At 42.1% G+C, this 26,774-nt stretch overlaps 1 protein-coding gene and 1 pseudogene across 1 annotated transcript in view; one reads left to right on the forward strand and one right to left on the reverse strand.

Moving 5' to 3' along the window:
• Positions 1–5,499: 5,499 nt before the first annotated feature.
• LOC118362965 (choline transporter-like protein 1) overlaps positions 5,500–26,774 on the reverse strand; it is a 29,781-nt gene continuing 8,506 nt past the window's right edge. The window contains exons 9-16 of the mRNA XM_035743724.2: positions 19,526–19,712; positions 16,867–17,035; positions 16,286–16,442; positions 8,133–8,216; positions 7,838–7,975; positions 7,457–7,693; positions 6,576–6,656; positions 5,500–6,445 (exon numbers count right to left, since the gene is read on the reverse strand). Coding sequence (XP_035599617.1) covers positions 6,419–6,445; positions 6,576–6,656; positions 7,457–7,693; positions 7,838–7,975; positions 8,133–8,216; positions 16,286–16,442; positions 16,867–17,035; positions 19,526–19,712 — 1,080 coding nt within the window. The 3' untranslated portion in view covers positions 5,500–6,418. The remainder of the gene's footprint in view (positions 6,446–6,575; positions 6,657–7,456; positions 7,694–7,837; positions 7,976–8,132; positions 8,217–16,285; positions 16,443–16,866; positions 17,036–19,525; positions 19,713–26,774) is intronic.
• LOC118362966 (E3 ubiquitin/ISG15 ligase TRIM25-like) lies at positions 9,031–11,631 on the forward strand (annotated as a pseudogene).

Consider the following 26,774-nt stretch of genomic DNA (forward strand, 5'->3'; position numbering starts at 1 on the left):
CCTTTGGTCTGATGAGCCCAAATTTGCGATTTTTGGTTCCAACCGCCGTGTCTTTGTGAGACGCAGAGTAGGTGAACAGATGATCTCCGCATGTGTGGTTCCCACCGTGAAGCATGGAGGAGGAGGTGTGATGGTGTGGGGGTGCTTTGCTTGTGACACTGTCTGTGATTTATTTAGAATTCAAGGTATACTTAACCTGCATGGCTACCACAGCATTCTGCAGCGATATGCCATCCCATCTGGTTTGGGCTTAGTGGGACTATCATTTGTTTTCCAACAGGACAATGACTCATCACACATCCAGGCTGTGTAAGGGCTATCTGACCAAGAAGTTGTGCTGCATCAGATGACCTGGCCTCCAATCACCCAATCTTAATCCAATTGAGATGGTTTGGGATGAGTTGGACCGCAGAGTGAAGGAGAAGTAGTCTGCTCATCATATGTGGGAACTCCTTCAAGACTGATGGAAAAGCATTCCAGGTGAAGCTTCTTGAGAGAATGCCAAGAGTGTGCAAAGCTGTCATCAAGGCAAAGGGTGGCCATTTTGAAGAATGTAAAATATATTTTGATTTGTTTTTAACACTTTTTGGTTTCTACATCATTCCATGTGTTATTTCAATCAAATCAATCAAATGTATTTATGAAGCCCTTCTTACATCAGCTGATGTCACAAAGTGCTGTACAGAAACACAGTGTCACGCCCTGTTCTGTTTCACCTGTTCTTGTGATTGTCTCCACCTCCTCCAGGTGTCGCTTATTTTCCCCGGTTTATTTATCCCTGTGCTTCCTGTCTCTCTGTGCCAGTTTGTCTTGTATGTTTTCAAGTCAACGAGCATGTTTTTCCCATGCTCCTGTTGTCTGTTCTTCCCGGTTTTGACTCTTGCTGTTTTTTTCTGGACTCCGTACCTGCCTGCCTGACCCTTCTGCCTGCCCTGACATCGAGCCTGTCTGTCACTCTGTACTTCTTGGACTCAGAATCCGGGTTTGACCTTTTGCCTGTCTGCGATCATTCTCTTGCCTACTCCTTTGGGATTAAATAAACAACTAAGACTCTAACCATCTGCCTCCTGTGTCTGCATCTGGGTCTCGCCTTGTACCCTTATACCCAGCCTAAAACCCCAAACAGCAAGCAATGCAGGTGTAGAAACACGGTGGCTAGGAAAAATTCCCTAGAAAGGCCAGAACCCAGGAAGAAACCTAGAGAGGAACAAGGCTATGAGGGTGGCCAGTCCTCTCCTGGCTGGGCTGGGTGGAGATTATAACAGAACATGGCCAAGCTGTTCAAATGTTCATAGATGACCAGCAGGGGCAAATAATAATAATCACAGTGGTTGTAGAGGGTGCACCAGGTCAGCACCTAAGGAGTAAATGTCAGTTTGAGACAGAGAATCCCAGTGGAGAGCCAGGCAGCGACAGCAAGGGCGGTTCGTCGCTCCAGTGCCTTTCCGTTCACCTTCACACTCCTGGGCCAGACTACACTCAATCATAGGACCTACTGAATAGATGAGTCTTCAATAAAGACTTACAGGTCGAGACCGATTCTGCGTCTCAGACATAGATAGGCAGACCATTCCATAAGAATGGAGCTCTATAGGAGAAAGCCCTGCCTCCAGCTGTTTGCTTAGAAATTCTAGGGACAATAAGGAGGCCTGCGCCTTGTGACCGTAGCGTTCGTGTTGCAGAAAAATGAATCCATGCTTTTGTCTCTTCTAGGTTAAATTACTGCAATGCTCTACTTTCCGGATAAAGCTAAATAAACCCAGATAAAGCACTAAATAAACTGTTAAGGCAGTTTTCGTTTTACTGCAGGACCAAATAAACACGGCTGCTAGAATCTTGACTAGAACCCAAAAAAGGTGTATCCTATTACTCCTGTGCTAGCCTCTCTACACTGGAACCTGTTATTTGCATGAATTAGCAAGAGACCAGTCTTAAAAACAAGTTCAGCTTACTGAATGCTTACACACATTACCACAGGTTATAAACTGAAAATGACATCAGCGTTTTCCAAACGTTCCGTTACACAAACAGAGGGCCCTCTAATTCTCAAGCCTCCGCGTTATCAGCACGAAGTCAAGGCCAGTCAGCATAAATCAACATTCCCGTTAAGGAACAAAGGGCTGATTTCAAGGTTTATAGCATTTGGCTAGGACCAAATCGGAAAGATAGGTAGGAGCAAGCCCATTTAATCCTTTGTAGGTTAGCATCAATTTTGTACAGAAAGTTAAAGATTTTTGCAATGTTACGTAGATGGAAAATAGCTGTCCTTGAAACAGTTTTGATATGTTCATCAAAAGAGAGATCAGGGTCCAGAGTAACGCTGAGGTCCTTCACAGTTTTATTTGAGACAACTGTACAACCATCAAGATGAATTGTCAGATCCAACAGAAGATCTCTTTGTTTCTTGGGACCTAGAACTAGCATCTCTGAACATTTGCCACCATCCACTTCCTTACATCTGAAACACAGGCTTCCAGGGAGGGCAATTTTGGGGCTTCACCATGTTTCATCGAAATGTACAGCTATGTGTCGTCCGCATTACAGTGAAAGTTAACATTATGTTTCCGAATGACATCACCAAAAGGTAGAATATATAGGGAAAACAATAGTGGTCCTAAAACGGAGCCTTGAGGAACACCGAAATGTACAGTTGATTTGTCAGAGGACAAACCATCTACAGAGACAAACATAGAGTATCTTTTCCAGACAGGTCAAATCTAAACCAGGCCAGAACTTGTCCGTGTAGACGAATTTGGGTTTCCAATCTCTCCAAAAGAATATGGTGATTGATGGTATCAAAAGCAGCACTAAAGTATAGGAGCACGAGGACAGATGCAGAGCCTCGGTCTGATGCCCTTAAAAGGTAATTTACCACCTTCACAAGTGCAATCTCAGTGCTATTGTAACAGTATGGCTTCCATCCCTCTCCTCGCCCCAACCAGGGCTTAAACCAGGGACCCTCTGCACACATCAACCACAGTCACTCACGAAGCATCGTTACCCATCGGGCCACAAAAGCCACGGCCCTTGCAGAGCAAGGGGACCAACTACTTCTAGGTCTCAGAGCGAGTGATGTCACCGACTGAAGCACTATTAGCGCGCACCACCGCTAACTTGCGAGCCATTTGACATTGGCTACACTATGATGGGGTCTAAAACCAGACTGAAGCGTTTCATATACATTGTCTTGAGGAAGGCCGTGAGTTGCTGCGCAACAGCTTTTTCTAAAATATTTGATGTCTTTACTATTATTCTACAATAATAGTGAAGACATCAAAATGTATTCTACAATGTAGAAAATAGTACAAATAAAGAAAAACCATTGAATGAGTAGGTGTGTCCAAACATTTGACTGGTACTGTGTATATATACATACAGTGGGGAGAACAAGTATTTGATACACTGCCGATTTTGCAGGTTTTCCTACTTACAAAGCATGTAGATGTCTGTAATTTTTTTTTATCATAGGTACACTTCAACTGTGAGAGACGGAATCTAAAACAAAAATCCAGAAAATCACATTGTATGATTTTTAAGTAATTCATTTGCATCAGAAAAGCAGAACTTAATATTTGGTACAGAAACCTTTGTTTTCAATTACAGAGATCATACGTTTCCTGTAGTTCTTGACCAGGTTTGCACACACTGCAGCAGGGATTTTGGCCCACTCCTCCATACAGACCTTCTCCAGATCCTTCAGGTTTCGGGGCTGTCGCTGGGCAATACGGACTTTCAGCTCCCTCCAAGGATTTTCTATTGGGTTCAGGTCTGGTCTGACCTTGAGATGCTTCTTACGGAGCCACTCCTTAGCTGCCCTGGCTGTGTGTTTCGGGTCATTGTCATGCTGGAAGACCCAGCCATGACCCATCTTCCATGGCCCCATCCATCCTCCCCTCAATACGGTGCAGTCGTCCTGTCCCCTTTGCAGAAAAGCATCCCCAAAGAATGATGTTTCCACCTCCATGCTTCACGATTGGGATGGTGTTCTTGGGGTTGTACTCATCCTTCTTCTTCCTCCAAACACGGCGAGTGGAGTTTAGACCAAAAAGCTCTATTTTTGTCTCATCAGACCACATGACCTTCTCCCATTCCTCCTCTGGATCATCCAGATGGTCATTGGCAAACTTCAGACGGGCCTGGACATGCACTGGCTTGAGCAGGGGGACCTTGCGTGCGCTGCAGGATTTTAATCCATGATGGCGTGGTGTGTTACTAATGGTTTTCTTTGAGACTGTGGTCCCAGCTCTCTTCAGGTCATTGACCAGGTCCTGCCGTGTAGTTCTGGGCTGATCCCTCACCTTCCTCATGATCATTGATGCCCCATGAGATGAGATCTTGCATGGACTGGCAAAAAGTGCTCTTCACTGACGAGTTGCGGTTTTGTCTCACCAGGGGTGATGGTCGGATTCACGTTTATCATCGAAGGAATGAGTGTTACACCAAAACCTGCACTCTGGAGCGGGATCGATTTGGAGGTGGAGGGTCACAGCATCATCGGACAGAGCTTGTTGTCATTGCAGGCAATCTCAATGCTTGGTGCTGTTACAGGAAGACATCCTCCACCCTCATGTGGTACCCTTCCTGCAGGCTCATCCTGACTTGACCCTCCAGCATGACAATGCCACCAGCCATACTGCTCGTTCTGTGTGATTTCCTGCAAGACAGGAATGTCAGTGTTTTGCCATGGCCCAGCGAAGAGCCCGGATCTCAATCCCATTGAGCACGTTTGGGACCTGTTGGATAGGAGGGTGAGGGCTCGGGTCATTTCCCCCAGAAATGTCCGGGAACTTGCAGGTGCCTTGGTGGAAGAGTGGGGAAACATCTCACAGCAAGAACTGGCATATATCTGGTGCTGTCCATGAGGATGAGATCCACTGCAGTACTTAATGCAGATGTTGGCCACACCAGATACTGACTGTTACTTTGATTTTGACCCACACCTTTTTCAGGGACATATTATTCCATTTCTGTTAGTCACATGTCAGTGGAACATGTTCAGTTTATGTTTCAGTTGTTGAATCTTATGTTCATACAAATATTTACACATGTTAAGTTTTGCTGAAAATAAACGCAGTCGACAGTGAGAGGACATTTCTTTTTTTGCTGAGTTTTTATATTGTATTTATTATTGGGTATTTTGTTTGAATGTTTCTTCCTGAGTGGATATCTTAATGACATCCAGACACAAACCCATGTCCCTACTGGAACTGATTCTCTCTTGGCCACAGCTCTCACAAACCCATGTCCCTACTGGAACTGATTCTCTCTTGGCCACAGCTCTCACAAACCCATGTCCCTACTGGAACTGATTCTCTCTTGGCCACAGCTCTCACAAACCCATGTCCCTACTGGAACTGATTCTCTCTTGGCCACAGCTCTCACAAACCCATGTCCCTACTGGAACTGATTCTCTCTTGGCCACAGCTCTCACAAACCCATGTCCCTACTGGAACTGATTCTCTCTTGGCCACAGCTCTCACAAACACAAGTGGACACTGCTTCTTTTTGTTGTTTTATTTCTCTGTATCAAAATGTAATCCAAAATATTCTGGGATAAAACTCTGTTTGCATTGACGAATAGAGATACAGTCATAGGGAATCGCTTTTTCTATGGTTACAGTATTCCAAACTCAAATCAGGAGTAATGACTCAACGTTGCCACAATATAGGGATTTTCCATTATGGTAATGCATTGCCTTTGACATAAGACACCTCAGTACTAGTTGGACCTGCATTTCAAAATACTAATAACCAATATGAACATCCTTATCATAGTACATAGCACTGGCTATTTCATATTTGATTTACAACAGTAAAATGCTCCATTGGGAGCTGGCTTTTCACTGACCCTGTAAAAAAAAAAATCTAAACGCAGAATTAGTTTTTTCTTCTATTCCATGAAGGAAATCTTTCAACAGGGTCAAAAGACATTGGGGTTGGAGTTTTCCACAGAGAAAAGTGCCTGTTGATCATCTGTTATGCTAGTTATTTGTCACAATCGGATTAGATGTACCAGTGCAGCGTAAGTAGCGACCATGATCCTCATTACCACAATGTAAAAAGACATTGATATACAAACACTTGCAATGTACAATATTAGTAGTTAAAAAAACAACAACAGTGATGACATGCTGCATTTGAATAAATCTCTCACACAATACTTCCACACACACAAGAAGCTAAACTAAAAAACACCAACTCCACAACCTGTACAATACCGCAAAACTACACTAACAATATTATTGACGGATGTGCTACAAAAAGACATTTGTGCTTTAAAAAAGACCCGAAGCTTTCATGTATCGTGTGCCATAAATTAATACACAGGTTATCAAAAGTATTGTCGTCCCTGGGACTGGAGTGATATCCTGGAAACGTTTAGAATGCCTTTTGGTTTCCGTCTTCTGGTTTGGTTTGGTCAAGCAAAAGTCCCTCCTCCATGAGTCTACAACAACAAACAAATGAAGTGTTAATCTTTACTATTGTCTTCATCAGCATCGTCATTTTGGGTGTATGACTCTAGATTATGGAGGTAAATGAATGCATTCTCTGTCGGAAAAGTTTTGTTAACTCACCATGGGCTTCATCTCACGACCGTCTCCACCTGCCTCGGCCCGGTCCCTTCCCGCCATTTTTTTACTGTTCTCTACAAACTCCTAAAGAGAGAGGTAGGGGGAGAAAGAAGAGCGAGGGTGAATGTGTGTGTCGGGTGTTGAGGTAACAAGGCGAGTTTGGTGCAATACGTACATAAACACTATTCACCATATAGAAATGGATTCAAAAGTGGCACTGCAAAAACAATGGCTACATTCCATTACCCACACTAGCATACCAGTGAGAATGTGTCGCCTGATACATTGGAATGTTAGTGTGGATAATGGAACAGGGATATATATATATAAGGCTACACAATTCTCCACAATTCTACCAAAGAATTGAACAATGGAGGAAACTCCCTCTAGCCTGCGATTGCAGCAGAGAGGAAAAGGCGACGTGAGAGGGATAACTGGGCCCAAGATGTATCTTCTCCAACAGATGGTGTTTTTAAACAGGTTTTTGTATGGAGGTCAATGAGGGTCAAATTTGTTTAGCAAAAAATGGTATGGTTTAATTACTACATGAGGCTTATCTGATCGAATAGAAGTCTCGTAATGCTTAGGTTGTTTCAGTTGTACTGACATAAGTAGGACATGCGAAATCCCGGCAAGCTGTGCCTGTTGTGCCTGTCGGAGTTGTGCCTGTTGTTCACACGCGTATCTGCGTATCTGCCCACGCATTGGCTAGAATGGTCCCACCAGATCTTGCCACGCCACGACTGGCAAGATACATTTTTTAAAGACATTTCTTTTCATTGTTATCTGTGATTACACCAATCCATTGCTTTTAATCCATGACAGGTGGAGAATCGGGGACCCAGACATAATCTCCCACCCAGCCTCGCCTCCCTTCCCCTCACCATGAGGGCTTTGTCCATGTAGAACTCTCGGCCGGGGCTGCCGTCGTTGTGCTTGGTGTCCACGGCGAAGCAGAGGAAGAGCACGTCCACCACAATCTCAAAGACAGACAGGAAGCAGTGGGCCACCAGCCAGGAGAATAGGCAGACGATGAGCAGGGGCAGCACCCACACCGTGTAGTCCCGCTGGTAGTTGAGCGACAGTACACCGACGAACGCTGTGCAGGAGACGATCAGTACCTGGACACACACACACACACAGGGAAAGATGGAGAAAAGTGGGGGTGGGAAAGGGAGAAAAGAGAAAAAGAGAGAGGGTGATAGATAGAATAGTATTATTATGCTTGAAATATTGCTAAAATGGCGTCGTTATGTGGCCGTTACCTTTCCCAGGAAGAGGACAAAGTCCCCCACGGTGTTGATGGTGGCCACTCTGAGGGCATTCTCTACCAGGATGACAAAGGCATCGCATGCCGACGTACAGAAACTGGTACTGTTGATCGCGGTGGCCGTGTACGCGTTCTGTGGTGAAAACAGACAGACAGGAGTATCGTCAATAACAATGTGTCATCTTGGAATGAGTCTCCCTTGTAAAATAGACTGTTGTCAATGATATAATGTATGTAATAGTTAGAATAATCAACATCTTCGATGACAATCAGTCTGATAGGAAACTTACTTGATTCAGGTATGTTAGACACTTCTTCAGGCACCACAAGCAGCAGATGCAGGCTTTCAGCATACAGCGAGCACAGGCATTTTCCTACCAACAGAAAACGCATTCAGTTTTAGTTCTCCACCCATTGTCTGACTTGACAAACTGGTAATTGGTATGAGTGAAAGCAAGAACGTTTAACAACGCAATCTGGGATATGTCTTGCTTCTTAATTGTCAAATCTGCCAAGACTGACACTATTTTTTCATCCCCGTGTGGAATTGTAACTTGTTGTTGTTGTCTAAAAACCTTCCATACACCTGCAATAGGTCTTTATGTTTAAATATTTCTGATTCACACTTTTTCGACCTAAATCAGTAAAAAGGAAAATGGAAGACTCCTGTTGAAACTGTTCAACCTTGTTTGATTTTAAAATTGTAAAAGAATGTATCAAGAATGAAGACAGAGATAAGCCATGTGAAGGGTTAATTCTGTTCCAGAGCACAGAACAGCACTGGGTGGGATACACCTACTACTTACTGTATGTTGTGCACATGAGGAAATACCCTCAAACTCTTCAGAAAAGTATCTTCACGATGCTGACTCTCCGGTCGTTTTTTTGATACTATAGTCCAGAAAATAAACATTGGACACACTCTTTTACACAGACACAGGTCAGTAGATTTACATGGTTTGGTGAAGAAATGTTACCTGATAACAGTTTATGGTCATCTCCTGTTTTCTTTATCTACCGTAGCTATGTTTAACTATATTTAGAACATTGATTAATTTCTACTGTCATTAGAGGAAATAAATAATGCTCTGTAAAAATATATATATATATCTATCTATATACAGTGCCTTGCGAAAGTATTCGCCCCCCTTGAACTTTGCAACCTTTTGCCACATTTCAGGCTTCAAACATAAAGATATAAAACTGTATTTTTTTGTGAAGAATCAACAACAAGTGGGACACAATCATGAAGTGGAATGACATTTATTGGATATTTCAAACTTTTTTAACAAATCAAAAACTGAAAAATTGGGCGTGCAAAATTATTCAGCCCCTTAAGTTAATACTTTGTAGCGCCACCTTTTGCTGCGATTACAGCTGTAAGTCGCTTGGGGTATGTCTCTATCAGTTTTGCACATTGAGAGACTGAAATTTTTTCCCATTCCTCCTTGCAAAACAGCTCGAGCTCAGTGAGGTTGGAGGGAGAGCATTTATGAACAGCAGTTTTCAGTTCTTTCCACAGATTCTCGATTGGATTCAGGTCTGGACTTTGACTTGGCCATTCTAACACCTGGATATGTTTATTTTTGAACCATTCCATTGTAGATTTTTCTTTATGTTTTGGATCATTGTCTTGTTGGAAGACAAATCTCCGTCCCAGTCTCAGGTCTTTTGCAGACTCCATCAGGTTTTCTTCCAGAATGGTCCTGTATTTGGCTCCATCTTCCCATCAATTTTAACCATCTTCCCTGTCCCTGCTGAAGAAAAGCAGGCCCAAACCATGATGCTGCCACCACCATGTTTGACAGTGGGGATGGTGTGTTCAGGGTGATGAGCTGTGTTGCTTTTACGCCACACATAACGTTTTGCATTGTTGCCAAAAAGTTCAATTTTGGTTTCATCTGACCAGAGCACCTTCTTCCACATGTTTGGTGTGTCTCCCAGGTGGCTTGTGGCAAACTTTAAACAACACTTTTTATGGATATCTTTAAGAAATGGCTTTCTTCTTGCCACTCTTCCATAAAGGGGGCCGAATACTTTCGCAAGGCACTGTATATATAATGCATTATTGATTGATTATAATCTGGAGCTGGAGTCTTTTAGTATTTTGATCTGAAGTATTTCAGAGAGTGTTTGCTCTCTCTCTCTTTAAATATGGCTTCCTCCAGCAGTCTCCTGTTTGAAGAGCAGTTTATGTGCTCTATCTATCTGGATGTGTTCACTGAGCCAGTCTCCACTTCGTGTGGACACAACTTCTGCATGGTCTTTGTCACAAAGTATCGGAACGGCAAGGACCTGTGTCGATGTCCGACAGGAGCAATTCTCCAGACGACTTGAGCTTCGTGTCGACACGACCTTCAGAGAGGTTGTAGAGAATTTTAAAAGGATGAGAGACGGTGGTAAAGATGGAGTCTCCTCCCAAACGTTGACAAAAAAGCCCTGTGACGTGAGCACTGATGAACCTCGGTGCCCTGAAGTCCTGCCTGGTGTGTCTGGCCTCTTACTGTGAGACTCACCTGGAGCCTCATCAGATAGCCCCAGCGTTCAAGAGACACAAGCTGATCAACCCTGTGGAGAACCTGGAAGACAGGATCTGTAAGAAGCATGACAGACCCCTGGAGGTGTTCTGTAGTAATGACCAGGCGTGTGTGTCAGTTCTGCACTGAAACAGACCACAAGACTTATGACACTGTCTATACAGAGGAAGAGTGATGCAGAGAGAGAGATAGCAGAGTGTGTGCAGTTCTTCAGTACTCTGGTGAAATCCATTGAGAAAAGCCAAGCTGGAGCAGTAAATCACTGAGCTCAGTGTTCTCAGTGATATGTGTGTGGGGACCGCGAGGAGAGCTATTGTCTTAGCTGGACGCTGAATAAAGAGATGGTAAAATCACACTGGGCCCTGAGAATGGAATCTGGACTGCCTTCTCTCCCTGAGAGAGAAGCCCAAGAAGGTGGGGTTGTTTGTGGACTATGTGGAGGGTCAGGTCTCCTTTTATGATGTGGAGGCCAGGTCTCATATCTACTCTTCCACGGTCTGCACCTTTACAGAGACACTCTTTCCATTCTTTGAATCCTGTAATAATACTGATCGCAAAAACTCAGCCCCACTCATCATCTCTCATGTCAATCACACAGACTGGTTAAACAACGAGGGAACTGTTGTTCTGCAACAGACAATTTACAAATCATCAAAATTACTGTATTTAGTCAGATTGACATGTCACATGATTAGGATGTTCACAGGTTTCCTCTGAAATTTCATCATGAAATGAAAACGGTTCTGTACATCTTAATATGGATAATAAATGCTTGTGCTTACTGACAATGAAAACTCAACTGGCATTAACTTAAATCAGTAATACAAGTTATGTTGCTTTGATTATTCATATCTACCTACAGTGCACCTTCAGAAAATATTCATACCCCTTGACTTACTCCACAATTAGTTGTGTTACAGCCTGAATTCAAATGGATTAAATATATTATTTTGTTCACCCATCAACACACAATTCCCCATAATGCAAAGTGAAAACAGGAATAACTCATTTACATAAGTATTCACACCCCTTTGCAATGACACTACAAATTGAGCTCAGACACATCCAATATCCTTTGATCATCCCTGAGATGTCACAAAACAACTTGATTGGAGTACACCTGTGGCCAATTCAATTGTTTGTACATGATTTATAAAGAAACACTACTGTCTATATAAAGGTCCCACAGTTGACAGGGCAATGTCAGAGCAGAAACTACGGTAAACCATGAAGTCTAAGGAACTGTCCGTAGATCTCCCGAGATAGAATTGTGATGAGGCATATATCTGGGAAGGGTATAAAACTATTTCTAGAGTGTTGATAGTTTCCAAGAGCACAGTTGTCACCATCATTGGGAAATTCAATAAAACATAGAACTACCCAGAATCTGCCTGGAGCTACCGTCCAACCAAACTGAGCAACCAGGCAAGAAGGACCTTAGTCAGGGAGGTGACCTAGAATCCAATGACCACTCTGACAGAACTACAGAGTCCTTAGCTGAGATGGGAGAACAACAGTCTCTACAGCACTTCACCAATATGGGCTTGATGGGAGAACGGCCAGACGAAAACCACCGAGAAAAAGGCACATGATAGCACGCCTGGAGTTTGCAAAAAGGCAAATGAAAGACAGAGCATAAAGCAAAAGATTCTGCGGTCTGATGTAACTCTATGGCATGACTGCAAAGCACAATGTCTGAAGAAAACCAGCACAACTCATCACCCATCTAACACCATCCCTACCGTGAGGCATGGTGGTGGCAGTATCATGCTATGGGGATGCTTCTCAGCGGCAGAGACTGGTAAGGACAGAGGGAACAATGAATGGAGATAAGTTACAGGCAATTCCTTTGATGAGAAGCTTCTTCAGAGTGCAAACAACATTAGATTGGGGTGAATATTTATGTTCCAACAGGACAATGACCCCAAGCCTACAGCCAAAGCAATGCTGGAATGGCTTCAGAACAAGAATGTGAAAGTCCTTAAGTAGCCCAGCCACAGCTCAGGCTTGAAACACATTGAAAATCAGTGGAAAGACTTGAAGATTGCTGTTTACCACCGCTCCCCAATTAAATTTAACAGAGATTGAGAAAATCTGCAAGGAATAATGGGAGAAAATCCCCAAATCCAGATGTGCAAAGCTGATACAGACATACCCAAGATGACTCAAAGCTGTAATCGCCGCCAAAAGTGTTTCTACAAAGTATTCACTTCGGGGTATGAATACTTACGTAAATTAGATATTTCTGTATTTCAATTTCAATGTATTTTCAAAAAAACATGTTTTCACTTTGTCATTATTGTGTATGTGTGTAGATGGGTAAGAAAAATAATCAACTGAATCAATTTTGAAATCAGGCTGTAACACAGCAAAATGTGGAATAAGTCATGGGATATGAATACTTTCTGAAGGCACTGTATTTACCCACAGTTATTTTAGTCTCTTATCAGCTCTATAAGTTAATATCATGTTGATACTGTATAAGTGAATACAATAAGGATGTACTCAGCCCTCCACAGACTTCGATGTAGCTGTGGATGAATAATGTGTTCTCTTGTTTTGTACTGTTCTGTAGTTTCGACCCAATGGTTCGTCCGAACTCTGTGTCCTGCCGGCCCAGGCATGAATCAAAGCCTACTTTGTTCCAATATTTCTGTCATTCAAGTGATATTTATTCCCATAGTAATTTGTTATGGACCCATAACGAAATAAACATCTGCATTTTGAAAGAGTATTTTTATCATTATTTTATTAACGAAAGCATAAACATGTTGATGAAGAAGCCACATTCGCCTCGGGGTCCATCCCAGTTGCTATTCTGTGGAACCATGCGTTTTTTTTTTGGTGAGGCCTGTTGTCCAGCCATTTCTCCACAGATGTTTTATTAATTTTATTCTATTTCACCTTTATTTTACCAGGTAGGCCAGTTGAGAACATGTTCTCATTTACAACTGCGACCTGGCCAAGATAAAGTAAAGCACTGCGACAAAAACAACACAGAGTTATAAACAAACGTACAGTCATTAACACAATAGAAAACTCGACATACAATGTGTGCAAATGTAGTAAGATTAGGGAGGTAAGGCAATAAATAGGCCATAGTGGCAAAATAATTATAATTTAGCATTAACACTGGAGTGATAGATGTGCAGATGATGACGTGCAAGTAGAGATACTGGGATGCAAAAAGAGCAAGAATAAATAACAATTTGGGGAATGAGGTAGTTGGGTGGGCTATTTACAGATGGGCTGTGTAGACGTGCTGTGATCGTTAATCTGCTCTGAGAGCTGATGCTCAAAGTTAGTGAGGGAGATATAAGTCTCCAGTTTCAGTGATTTTTGCAATTCATTCCAGTCATTAGCAGCGGAGAACTAGAAAAAAGGCGGCCAAAGGAGGAGTTGGCTTTGGGGATGACCAGTGAAATATACCTGCTGGAGCGCGTGCTACGGGTGGGTGTTGCTATGGTGACCAGTGAGCTGAGATAAGGCTTCTTTGTTCTTTCCCTAGCAAAGACTTATAGATTACCTGGATCCAGTGGGTTTGGCGAAGAATATGAAGTGAGGGCCAGCCAACGAGAGCATACAGGTCGCAGTGGTAGGTAGTATATGAGGCTTTGGCAACAAAAAGGATGGCACTGTGATAGACTTCATCTAATTTGCTGAGTAGAGTGTTTTTGGCTATTTTGTAAATGACATCACCGAAGTCAAGGATCGGTAGGATAGTCAGTTTTACAAAGGTATGTTTAGCATCATGAGTGAAGGAGGCTTTGTTGTGAAATAGGAAGCCGATTCTAGATTTAATTTTGGCTTGGAGATGCTTCATGTGAGTCTGGAAGGAGAGTTTACAGTCTAACCAGACACCTAGGTATTTGTAGTTGTCCACATATTCTAAGTCAGAACCGTCCAGAGTAGTGATGCTAGTCGGTCAGGCGGGTGCGGGCAGCGATCGGTTGAAAAGCATGCATTTAGTTTTACTAGCATTTAAGAGCAGTTGGAGGCCATGGAAGGAGTGTTGTATGGCATTGAAGCTCGTTTGGAGGTTTGTTAACACAATGTCCAAAGACGGGCCAGATGTATACAGAATAGTGTCATTTGCGTAGAGGTGGATCAGGGAATGACCAGCAGCAAGAGCAACATCATTGATGTATAGAGAGAAAAGAGTCGGCCCTAGAATTTAACCCTGTGGCACCCCCATAGAGACTGCCAGAGGTCCGGACAACAGGCCCTCCGATTTGACACACTGAACTCTATCTGAGAAGTAGTTGGTGAACCAGGCGAGGCAGTCATTTGAGGTTGTCGGCATGGTTGCATGCTCTGCAAAAACACATGGATGTTTTTAGTACACAATTATCAATTATCTTTAGATATTTTTGTCAGATGTTACTGTAGAATACTGGAGTATAATTACAAGCATTTCATAAGTGTCAAAGGCTTTTTTTTTACAATTACAAGTTGATGCAAAGGGTCAATATTTGCAGTGTTGCAGTGTTGACTCACTTTTTCAAGACCTCTGCCATCCACCCTGACATGCTGTCAATTAACTTCTGAGCCACATCCTGACTGATGGCAGCCCATTCTTGCATAATCAATGCTTGGAGTTTGTCAGAACTTGTGGGGTTTTGTTTTTCCACCCGCTACTTGAGGATTGACCACAAGTTCTCAATGGGATTAAGGTTTGGGGAGTTTCCTGGCCATGGACCCAAAATATCGATTTTTTGTTCCACGAGCCGCTTAGTTATCACTTTTGCCTTATGGCAAGGTGCTCCATTATGCTGGAAAAGGCATTGTTCTTCACCAAACTGTTCCTGGATGGTTGGGAGAAGTTGCTCTTGGAGGATGTGTTGGTAACATTCTTTATTCATGGCTCCAGCCACTTTAATAATGGGACTTGATGGGAAATGATGTAAATATATCACTAGCCACTTTAAACAATGCTACCTTATATAATGTTACATACCCTACATTATTCATCTCATATGCATACGTATATACTGTACTCTATATCATCGACTGAATCCTTATGTAATACATGTATCACTAGCCACTTTAACTATGACACTTTGTTTACATACTCATCTCATATGTATATACTGTACTCGATACCATCTACTGTATCTTGCCTATGCTGCTCTGTACCATCACTCATTCATATGTCTTTATGTACATATTCTTTATCCCCTTACACTGTGTATAAGACAGTAGTTTTGGAATTGTTAGTTAGATTACTTGTTGGTTATTACTGCATTGTCGGAACTAGAAGCACAAGCATTTCGCTACACTCGCATTAACATCTGCTAACCATGTGTATGTGACAAATAAAATTTGATTTGATTTGATTTGGTCTCCACAGAGTTGGGTAAAGCTGCTTTTAGGTTTTTTTTTTCCACCTTTATGTGGAACCACTTCCAGAGCCCTCTGAAATGAGATGTTCCCCATGGTCAGTTCAGAGTAATGACCGGAGGGAGACCTCTTATGTTGATAAATGTGTCTGTTTTTCTTCATATGTTTTGTAATTGTGTATATTGTATGTGTTTGGTGTATTTATGTAGGGCTCCTCTGTGGAAGAGATCCTAGTCTCAGTATGACTTCCCTGTCAATATAAAAGGTTCAATCAAATTTTAAAAAGTACAAGTATATTATTAAGGTTATAAGGTTGTAGAGAACAATTGAATTATTCATTATATGAGATTTATAATGACATAGGGCAAAGAAAACTACGTCTTGACATTAATTTTGTAGTACTCTCTTGAATTGCCCCGTTTTTCCTCAACATTCTAGAGCAGTGGGTGAACACCCTACATACTCTGCCATTGAACTGATTGTGGATGTCAGTGATATTCACCCATTGTATTCGGCGCATGTGACAAATACACATTTGATATAGCTGAATGAGATAAAGTACATACTTTTCCTTTCAGTTGGTTGTGGATGTAGGTGAGGATGAGGCGAGGGATCTCCACCAGGGTGATGATGAAGGAGCCTTTGGCCACGGTGCCCAGATGGTAGCGGGTCAGACGCAGCATAGACGACACGATGGGGGTCATGGGCAGTTGAGATTTATTCCTGATGTCCACCACAGGATAGAGGAAAAGAAGAAGAGTTGTAAAATAGTCAAATTAACTGATACAGGACTGACTTGGGATTAAATAGTGTTGTCCGTACTAATGGACCAATAAAGCAGGCGCTGTGCTGTAGCTAAGATGGGTGTGCTTTGCACTTTTGGGACAATTCCATTGGTTCAAATGCACCAGGCAAGCTCAATGAAGTGCAGCTAACGTATTTGACAGAAGAAACCCAGAAACCTGGACCCAGGACTGATACGGGGTATTTCCAAGTGAACACATCACAACCATGCCATTACTTTTATTACATTTCATCACATAGCGTTTCATCACATGGCATTTCATCACATAGCATTTCATCACATAGCATTTCATCACATAGCATTTCATCACAACAGCATTTCATCACAACACTCTCTCCTGACCTTGTGAAGTAGTAGGTGACCACAGCTCCGGCCACGGTCATCTGCTGGCAGGCCAGGATGAACTGACTGATCCAGATGAGGCCCACAGCGTGGTACCACACCATGTACTGGAGTGGACCTGACATACGAAACTCCACCAGCCCTGTCTCCTCACTCTGCACTGGGCTACCTGTAGGGGTTACACACAGACAGGGTTCGAGGTCGCTCTGCACAGGGGTGCCTGTAGGGGCACACAGCTAAGGTATGGGGTCAATCTTCTCGTTCTTTACAGGGTTCCCTACAGCAAATGTTAGGGGCAGGCTGATCTCCTCTGATCTGCAAGGCATTCAAGGATCATGATTGTTCCTGGAAGATTTTTTGGGGAAAATATTTTCATTCAAATATAATACAGCAAGATGGCACGATTTTTCAACAACAAACACTGCAGCTCGGATGAGTTTGTTGGACACTTTTTTTTAAGGTTATCTAGTTTATCGAACTCTAATCTGAATAACATCCAGGAACAGCTAAAAGGCAGACAAAGGAAGATAGTAGGCAGACAGATTCTACAAAAACATGACGCGTTGTTGCATTGGAGGTCGCTCTGGTGTTGTTGTTGATGAGGGAGAACATGATGTATTGGGTAGATTCCAGAGACCTTTTCTTTGACTGTGCGCCCGAGCTGCCACCCACAGCACCAGACCGACCCAAGAATCTAAATAAGAGTGGGCGTCGAGTCATGCCACTCTAGCCATGCGCTTTCAGTTCCAAAATGTCACATGAGTGTGTTAATCACATAGAAGCAGGAATTAGAACACTAGAATGGACATGAACCTTCTTGTGATGGTCCTAAGGTCACCCATGTTGGTCAACCATGGTTTGCCAGTGCTGTCATAAGATAGTGTGTAAAATAATGAATGTGAAGAATTTATCTGCACTGTATGTGTGTAGGTCGGTAGAGGAATGTTTCCATAAATGTTTCTAATTAACTGACAATGTGCCAACATTCCATTCAAACAATGCGGTCAATCCACAGTCCTACACTGGCTCAAATCAGTTGATGGGCTGGCGTGGTTACACGTGGTCTGCGGTTGTGAAGCCGGTTGGACGTACTGCCAAATTCTCTAAAACGACGTTGGCGGCGGGTTATGGTAGAGAAATGAACATTTAATTCTCTGGCAACAGCTCTGGTGGACATTCCTGCAGTCAGCATGCCAATTGCACGCTCCCTCAAACCTTGAGACATCTGTGGCATTGTGTTGTGTGACAAAACTGCACATTTTAGAGTGGCCTTTTATTGTCCCCAGTACAAGGTGTACCTGTGTAATGATCATGCTATTTAATCAGCTTCTTGATATGCCACACCTGTCAGGTGGATGGATTATCTTGGCAAAGGAGAAATGCTCACTAACATGGACGTAAAAAAAAAATTGCGCACAACATTTTTGAGAAATAAGCTTTTTTTTTTGCATATGGAACAATTCTGGGCTCTTTATTTCAGCTCATGAAACATGGGAACAACAACTTACCTGTTGCGTTAATATTTTTGTTCAGTATATAATATTTTGTTTAAAACGTTTACATGCTTCGCAAGAATAATGATTTCCGTAATCATCCTGTTTACATGGACACATCTGAAATCAGGCTACCTGATGGGACTTAAATAATTGCAGAAAATCGCCAATTTAAATAAACGTTCCACCAGTGACCATGTTGTTCCACAAGTGACCAAGCCTATTTGATTCTGAGTTCGGACATATAACATTTGTATGTGAAAACTGTTTCTAAAATGCATATTTTCAGTTTTTCCGAACTCACTTCACTTGCGCATAAGAGGGAGACTTGCGCTACCGGTTCTGGCACATACGCACATCAAATACACAGCTGGAATGCTGATTAAGCTGTTTACGTGTCCTAATCATTTGAAAGAATGCTCAGAAAACCAGGTGTTTTAATCAGCGTATGCTTACTTCAATTTTGACCTCACGCCAAATAAGATAAGTAGAGTAAGGTGTTTACATGACTATTTCCATACTCTGCCATAATCATTTTAATATTTAATTATTAGTGTGCATGTAAATGTACTCATATAATAGCACTCACAGCTTTCTAAGAATCTGAGACATTTATGGTCCGTTTACATATATTTGAGAGGCTATTTATACAGACAATGTGTGTAAAACACATATAAACTGTATTTATATGACAATATTTGATATTGACTATAACTCCATTACACAATTTCTGATGCATCACATACCTTACTTGTATTTTCCTGCAAGACAGGAAATGCATCACGTGCCTCTACTGTCATTTATTCTAATTCAACTGGTTTTGGATTTCTCCCTGACCAAGATGGCTGCCATTTTCACCCCATTATGGAACTTTGTGGGTTTATGACACAGCCCATTTAGTAATTTAATAGAATCTCTATGATTAATCATCACATCACTAGCAGGATGAAATGAACCAAACAGTCCATACGTACAGTATCCAAACTTTCCATAGTGACGCAAGTTTTTCGGGGCATAAAACAATTGGAACAAATCTGTAAAATAAAAAAATGGTATCCTCGCCAAAAAGGTTTATTTAGACGTAAATATCTTGTTGAAAGGGGAAAATAAAGACATTAACAAAAATGTCTGTTTCACAACATGACAAAGTTGTATTCCATTCTGACCTGTGGTTCCGAGGAAGAGGAACACACCGAGCCAGGAGACCCAGAAGAGCATGAGGCTGAGGAAGGTCCAGAAGGGCTGCAGGGCCAGCAGGGGCAGGTGAGTGAACACCTTGCCCGCTACGTGGAACAGGGTGATGGTCAGTGCCACACGCTTCCTCATGAAGAACAGCAGCAGCAGCAGGATCACCTGAAAATGGGATACAGGATATGAAGTATTCGGAAAGTATTCAGACCCCTTCACTTTTTCCACATTTTTGTTACGTTACAGCCCTATTCTAAAATGAATTAAATAAAAAATCTTCATCAATCTACACACAATATTCCATGGTGACAAAGCCAAAACACGTTTTTAGAAATGTTTGCACATTTATATATGTATTTAAAAAAAAAAAAAGAAACACCTTATTTACATAAGTAAAGCAAAGACCCTTTGCTATGAGATTAGAAACTGAGCTCAGGTGCATCCTGTTTCCAGTGATCATCCTTGAGATGTTTCTACAACTTGATTGGAGATTATTTGGAAAGGAACACACCTGTCTGTATAAGGTCCCACACTTGACAGTGCAAAAACCAAGCCATGAGGTCGAGAAAATTGTCTGTGGAACTCCGAGACAGGATTGTATTGAGGCACAGAACTGTGGAAGGGTACCAAAACATTTATGAAGCATTGAAGGTCCCCAAGAACACAGTGGCTTCCATCATTCTTAAATTGAAAAAGTTTGGAACCACCAATACTCTTCCTAAAGCTGGCCACCCGGCCAAACTGAGCAATCGGGGAGAAGGGCCTTGGTCAAGGAGGTCACCAAGAACCCGATGGCCACTCTGACAGAGCTCCAGAGTTCCTCTGTGGAGAAGGGAGAACCTTCCAGAAGGACAACCATCTCTGCAGCACTCCACCAATCAGGCATTTATGGTAGAGTGGCCAGACGGAAGCCACTCCTCAGGGTAAGGCACATAACAGCTTGTTTGAAGTTTGCCAACAAGCACATAAAGACTCTCAGACCATGAGAAACAAGATTCTCTGGTTTGATGAAACCAAGATTGAACTCTTTGGCCTGAATACCAAGTGTCACGTCTGGAGGAAACCTGGCACCATCCCTATGGTGAAGCATGGTGGTGGCAGCATCATGCTGTGGGGATGTTTTTCAGTGACAGGGACTGGGAGAATAGTCAGGATCGAGGGAAAGATGAACGGAGCAAAGTACAGAGAGATCCTTCTTGAAAACCTGCTCCAGAGCGCTCAGAACCTTAACGACCCTAAGCACACAGTCAAGAAAACCCAGATGTGGCTTCAGGACAAGTCTTTGAATGTCCTTGAGTGGCCCAGCCAGGGTCCGGACTTGAACCTTATCAAACATCTCTGGAGAGACCTGAAAATAGCTGTGCAGTGATGCTCCCATCCAACCTGACAGATCTTGAGAGGATCTGCAGAGAAGAATGGGAGAAACTCTCCAACTATAGGTGTGCCAAGCTTGTAGCCTCATACCCAAGAAGACTCAAGGCTGTATTTGCTGCCAAAGGTGCTTAAACAAAGTACTCAGTAAAGGGTCTGAATACTTATGTAAATGCAGTGCTTAATTTGAACCGGATCTCTCCATTTTGGACTGTTTTGTTCCGGAACCTATTTATCCAGATCATGTACATCTCGAGGCATGAAAAACTATTTTAACTTTTTGCAATGTAAAAATTATAATAAAAGCGATCAAAGTTATTTTGAGTTGCTTATTCGTTTATTCTTCTTCCCCCACAAAAAAACGTAACTTGAAAAAGTAGAGTTGATTCGGGTTGGGCCGGTCCGGATTTATAGTTTGACCAACATTGTAACCTGTTTGAGACCAAAGCGTGGCTGTGTGAGTACGGCCCAGTCTCACATCTAATTCGCGCATATATGTACAAAATGTATTTCAGCAGATTTTGTGAGTTTTTGTGCATTTTTGTGTGGTTCAATATGTTCGAAAATACACAAATTTATGTGCTACTTAATTCGTGTGAAAATACACTAATTTAACCAGTAGGCACACAAGCCTTTGCAACAACCATATACGCGACTATACCTTACCCTAACCTTAACCCTAACCTTAACCATTCTACTAACTATACCTAACCCTAACTTCAACTGGACCTAACCCTAACCCCCACCCTACGGACAGACGACTCTTTAACCCAACCAATGGGTCAATCTACAAGTGGGCAACCATGGGGCCCACAACTTTGGCCGGCCTCGCCCGGACCCCTCCGGCCTACGCGCATATGTGTGGAGTGCACCCCCTCCGGTTTCCACGTGTCAGAGATGGAAGTGGATCAACCGACTCAAAACTAGAAACCAAACTCCTAGGTTGCACTATGCTTTCCACATCCGTTGACAAGCGGACCTAGACATCATGACCACACCCCTCGATATGGACACATGGCAACCAACCGAGGACCAAACCTGCATAAGGTGCGCAACTCAAGGGATTTTGCCTGATCCTACATCGGGTTTAAGAACAAAAATTAAATATAAACTATCGCGTCTATATGGTTGTTGAAAAGGCTTGTGTGTAGCCTACTGGTTAAATTTGTGTCTTTTCGCACAAATCAATTTGTGTCTTTTCTCACGAATTAAGCCAGAAAAACGCACAAAATTTGCTGAAATGTATTTTGTACATATATGCACGAATTGATTGTGAGATTGTGTTGGTATGTGGGAATGCAGTGTTTTCCACTAGTGCCAACCGTCGGCAAAACATCAGATTACAGACTCATTAAATAGCTGCCGCGCTGTTAGGGTTGCACATTTCGGGGAATATTCAGAGGTGGAAACTTTCCGTGGGAATTAACGGAAATATTACATTAATATTAATACGTTTTAAATGTAGATGTTTTTTTTACATTGGATATATTTACCACATCATATGTAGACAGAAACCTTTTACCTTATCATAAGTAGACATAATTGCAAATGATTAAATCCTTCCAATATACATTTTAAAAAACAATTTAGTTTAATTGTTTAACTTTAATTAAATGAGTTGACTCTTCACATGGGATGAATTCACTGAAAAACAAAATAAAGTGAATATTGAATGATCCCCAATTATCCATCACATCTCCAAAAACATTTTCAACATACACCTGTAAAATGATAGTCTAGAATCTAAAGGTTTGGTTGTCTTCCTCTCGGGCTTTCATGTCTTCTCCCTCAATGTCCACCTCTTGAACATCAGACTCTGAGGCCTCATCTTCACTGTCACTTTCCAACCTTGTAGAGGGTGGCTCATTGTCAGGCTCAAATAGCCTCAAATGTGCCCGGATGGCCACCAATTTTTCAACCCTTGTATTGGTCAACCTGTTGCATGCTTTGGTGTGCGTGTTCCCAAACAAGGACCAGTTGCGCTCTGAGGCAGCTGATGTTGGTGGGATTGATGGAGGATGATGGAGGGAACAGGAGAAAGAGCCTCAGATCCACAATGTCCCTTCCACCAGGTGGCTGATAAGTTATGATGGCATGACTGCGATATTGCATCTCCATCCCAAAGCCCTTACTTGGAAGTGTACTTCGCCAGACTGCCAAGAACCTTGCCAAGGTGACGAGACACAATAGTGATGACACAATAGGCCTTGTTGATCTCTGCACCAGACTGGGTGCTCTTGCCAGCTTACTTGGCATCCAACATGTACGCTGCAGCGTGTATGGGCTTCAGGCAGAAGTCTTCACGCTTTTTGATATATTTCAGAACGGCAGTTTCCTCTGCTTGGAGCAACAGTGAAGTGGGCAGGGCAGTACGTTTTTCTTCTCTTACATCTGCAAGCAGAGTCTGAACATCAGACAGGATGGCTTTGTCTCCCTCAAACCGAGCAATGGCTACTGCTATAGGTTTCAGGAGTTTCAGGCTGCTCCTCTTGACGGGGCTGTCCATATCGGCAGACTGTGATATGGCCATTTCTTGGAGAGACTCGTTCCCCCAGGAGATTGTCAAACATGATGACAACACCACCCCGACGGGTGTTGCTGGGCAGCTTCAATGTGGTGCTCTTATTCTTCTCACTTTGTTTGGTGAGGTAGATTACTGCTATAACTTGATGACCCTTCACATACCTAACCATTTCCTTGGCTCTCATGTAGAGTGTATCCATTGCTTTCAGTGCCATGATGTCCATGAGGAGCAGATTCAATGCATGAGCAGCACAGCCAATGGGTGTGATGTGAGGGTAGGACTCCACTTTAGACCAAGCAGCCTTCATGTTCGCAGATTTGTCTGTCACCAGTTCAAATACCTTCTGTGGTCCAAGGTCATTGATGACTGCCTTCAGCTCATCTGCAATGTAGAGACTGATGTGTCTGTTGTCCCTTGTGTCTGTGCTCTTGTAGAATACTGGTTGAGGGGTGGAGATGATGTAGTTAATTATTCCTTGCCCACAAACATTCAACCACCCATCAGAGATGATTGCAATACAGGCTGATTTCTCTATGATTTGCTTTACCTTCACTTGAACTCTGTTGAACTCTGCATCCAGGAAATGAGTAGACAAAGCATGTCTGGTTGGAGGGGTGTATGCTGGGCAAAGAACATTCAGAAATCTCTTCCAATACACATTGCTTATGAGCATCAGAGGTGAACCAGTTGCATACACAGCTTCGAGCAAGAAATTCATCAGTATTTCTCTGACTATGTTCCACCATTGAGTCAAAAATACTTCTGATTCCAGGAGGACCATGTGCTGTTGCTATCAATAAGGTGTCTGATTCCTAATTTTCACCTTGAATAGAAGTAGAGGGACTTCTGTCAGAGGTTGCTTGTTGTGAGTGCTGTGGGAACGTTATGCACTTAGCCAGATGATTCTGCATCTTTGTTGCATTCCTCACATATGATTGGGCACAGTATTTGCAAATATACACAGCTTTCCCTTCTACATTAGCTGCTGTGAAATGTCTCCACACATCAGATAGTGTCTGTGGCATTTTCCTGTAAAGATGAGAGAAACATGACTAAAAGAACAACAAATACAATTCCATGTACAGATAAATAGTTAAGCAGTTAGATTAAACAACTCCTTTGTAAGATAATTGTTTTAAAATTAAACGTGTATGGAACAGGTGAATTAACACTCCTCGGTTAAAACTCTTTTGGGATAGGGGGCAGCATTTTCACTTTTGGATGAATAGCGTGCCCAGAGTGAACTGCCTCCTACTCTGTCCCAGATGCTAATATATGCATATTATTATTGGTATTGGATAGGAAACACTCTGAAGTTTCTACAACTGTTTGAATAATGTATGTGAGTATAACAGAACTCATATGGCAGGCGAAAACCTGAGACAAATCCAACCAGGAAGTGGGACATCTGAGGTTTGTAGTTTTTCAAAGCTTGGCCTACCAAATACACTGTCTATGGAGTCAAGTTGCACTTCCTACGGCTTCCACTAGATGTCAACCGTCTTTAGAAACTTGAATGAGGATTCTACTATAAAGGAGGGGCTCATGAGAACTGTTTGAGTGGTCTGGCATAGTGCCTTGGTCTCATGACGCTCATGACCTCTCGTTCCAGTGCTTTTCTTCAGACATAGGAATTCCCAGGTTGGAACATTATTTATGTTTTATGTTAAAAACATCCTAAAGATTGATTCCATACATCGTTTGACATGTTTCTAAAGGACTGGAAATTGAACTTTTAGAGTTTTTGTCTGGGTGAAGTGCCTGCGCCTCATTAAAATTGATTACTGGGCTGAACACGCTAACAAGTGGCTAAATGATGGACTTTATGGAACAAATCAGTCATTTATTGTCAAACTGGGATTCCTGGGAGTGCCTTCTGATAAGATCATCAAAGGTAAGTGAATATTTATGGTGTTATTTCTAACTTCTGTTGACTCCAAAATGGCTGATATTTCTCTGGCTGGATTGGGTTCTGAGCGCCGTTCTCAGATTATGCTTTTTTCCGTAAAGTTTTTAAAAAATCTGACACACCGGTTGCATTAAGGAGAAGTCTATCTTTAATTCTGTGAATAACAGTTGTATCTTTTATCAATGTTTATTATGAGTATTTCTGCAAAATCACCGGATGTTTTGGAATCAAAACATTACTGCACGTAATGCGCCAATGTAAACTGAGAGTTTTGGATATAAATATGCACATTATTGAACAAAACATACATGCGATGTCCTATGAGTGTCATCTGATGAAGATCATCAAAGGTTAGTGATTAATTTTATCTCTATTTCTGCTTTTTGTGACTCCTGTTTTTTTATATAACCTCTTATGGATAGGGGAGACGCTAGCGTCTCAACTGGCCAATTGTCATGGGGAAATGCAGAGCGCCAGATTCAAATAAAATGCTATAAAATTCAAACTTTAAATCATTAAATCACACATGTAAGATACTCAATTAAAGCTACACTCGTTGTGAATCCAGCCAACATGTCAGATTTTTTAAATGCTTTTCGGCGAAAGCATAAGAAGCTATTATCTGATAGCCTGCAGACATCTGCACCAGCAGTAAACAAAGGAACTAGCGTAGCAGGCGCTACACAAAACGCTGAAATAAAATATAAAATATGCATTACCTTTGGCAAGCTTCTTTTGTTGGCACTCCAATATGTCCCATAAACATCACAATTGGTCCTTTTGTATGATTAATTCCGTCCATATATATCGAAAATGGCCATTTATTTGATCCAGAAAAAAACAGCCACAACAAAATATTTCAAATGTTGCCTATAAACTTGCCAAAATATTTCAAACTACTTTTGTAATACAACGTTAGGTATTTTTAAACGTTAATAATCGATCAAATTGTAGACGGGGCAATCTGTATTCAATACATGAACGAAAAGAAAAAACGTCTTGCGCAACTCACAAAAGTGTCCCCTGTTCCGAGTTGGCCTACTTCCTCATAAGACAAAGGTATAACCTCAAACATATTCCAAAGACTGGCGACATCGTGTGGAAGCGGTAGGAACTGAACATAGGTTCCTATTAAATATGCAATGGCAAAGACAATATAGGGAACAGAGATAGGAAAAAAAGAAAAACAATTCTGAACAGTTAGTCCTCAGGGTTTTGCCTGCTACATAAGTTCTGTTATACTCACAGACATGATTCAAACAGTTTTAGAAACGTCAGAGTATTTTCTATCGAACTCTATGAATAATATGCATATCTTATATTCTTGGCACGAGCAGCAGGAAGTTGAAATTGGGCAGCTATGTATCCAAAAGTGAAAATTCTGCCCCCTATCTTTAAGAGGTCAGATGTTAATCTTTCATTT

The sequence above is a fragment of the Oncorhynchus keta genome, chromosome 29 (assembly GCF_023373465.1).
Source record: "Oncorhynchus keta strain PuntledgeMale-10-30-2019 chromosome 29, Oket_V2, whole genome shotgun sequence".
Classification (NCBI taxonomy): Eukaryota; Metazoa; Chordata; class Actinopteri; order Salmoniformes; family Salmonidae; genus Oncorhynchus; species Oncorhynchus keta.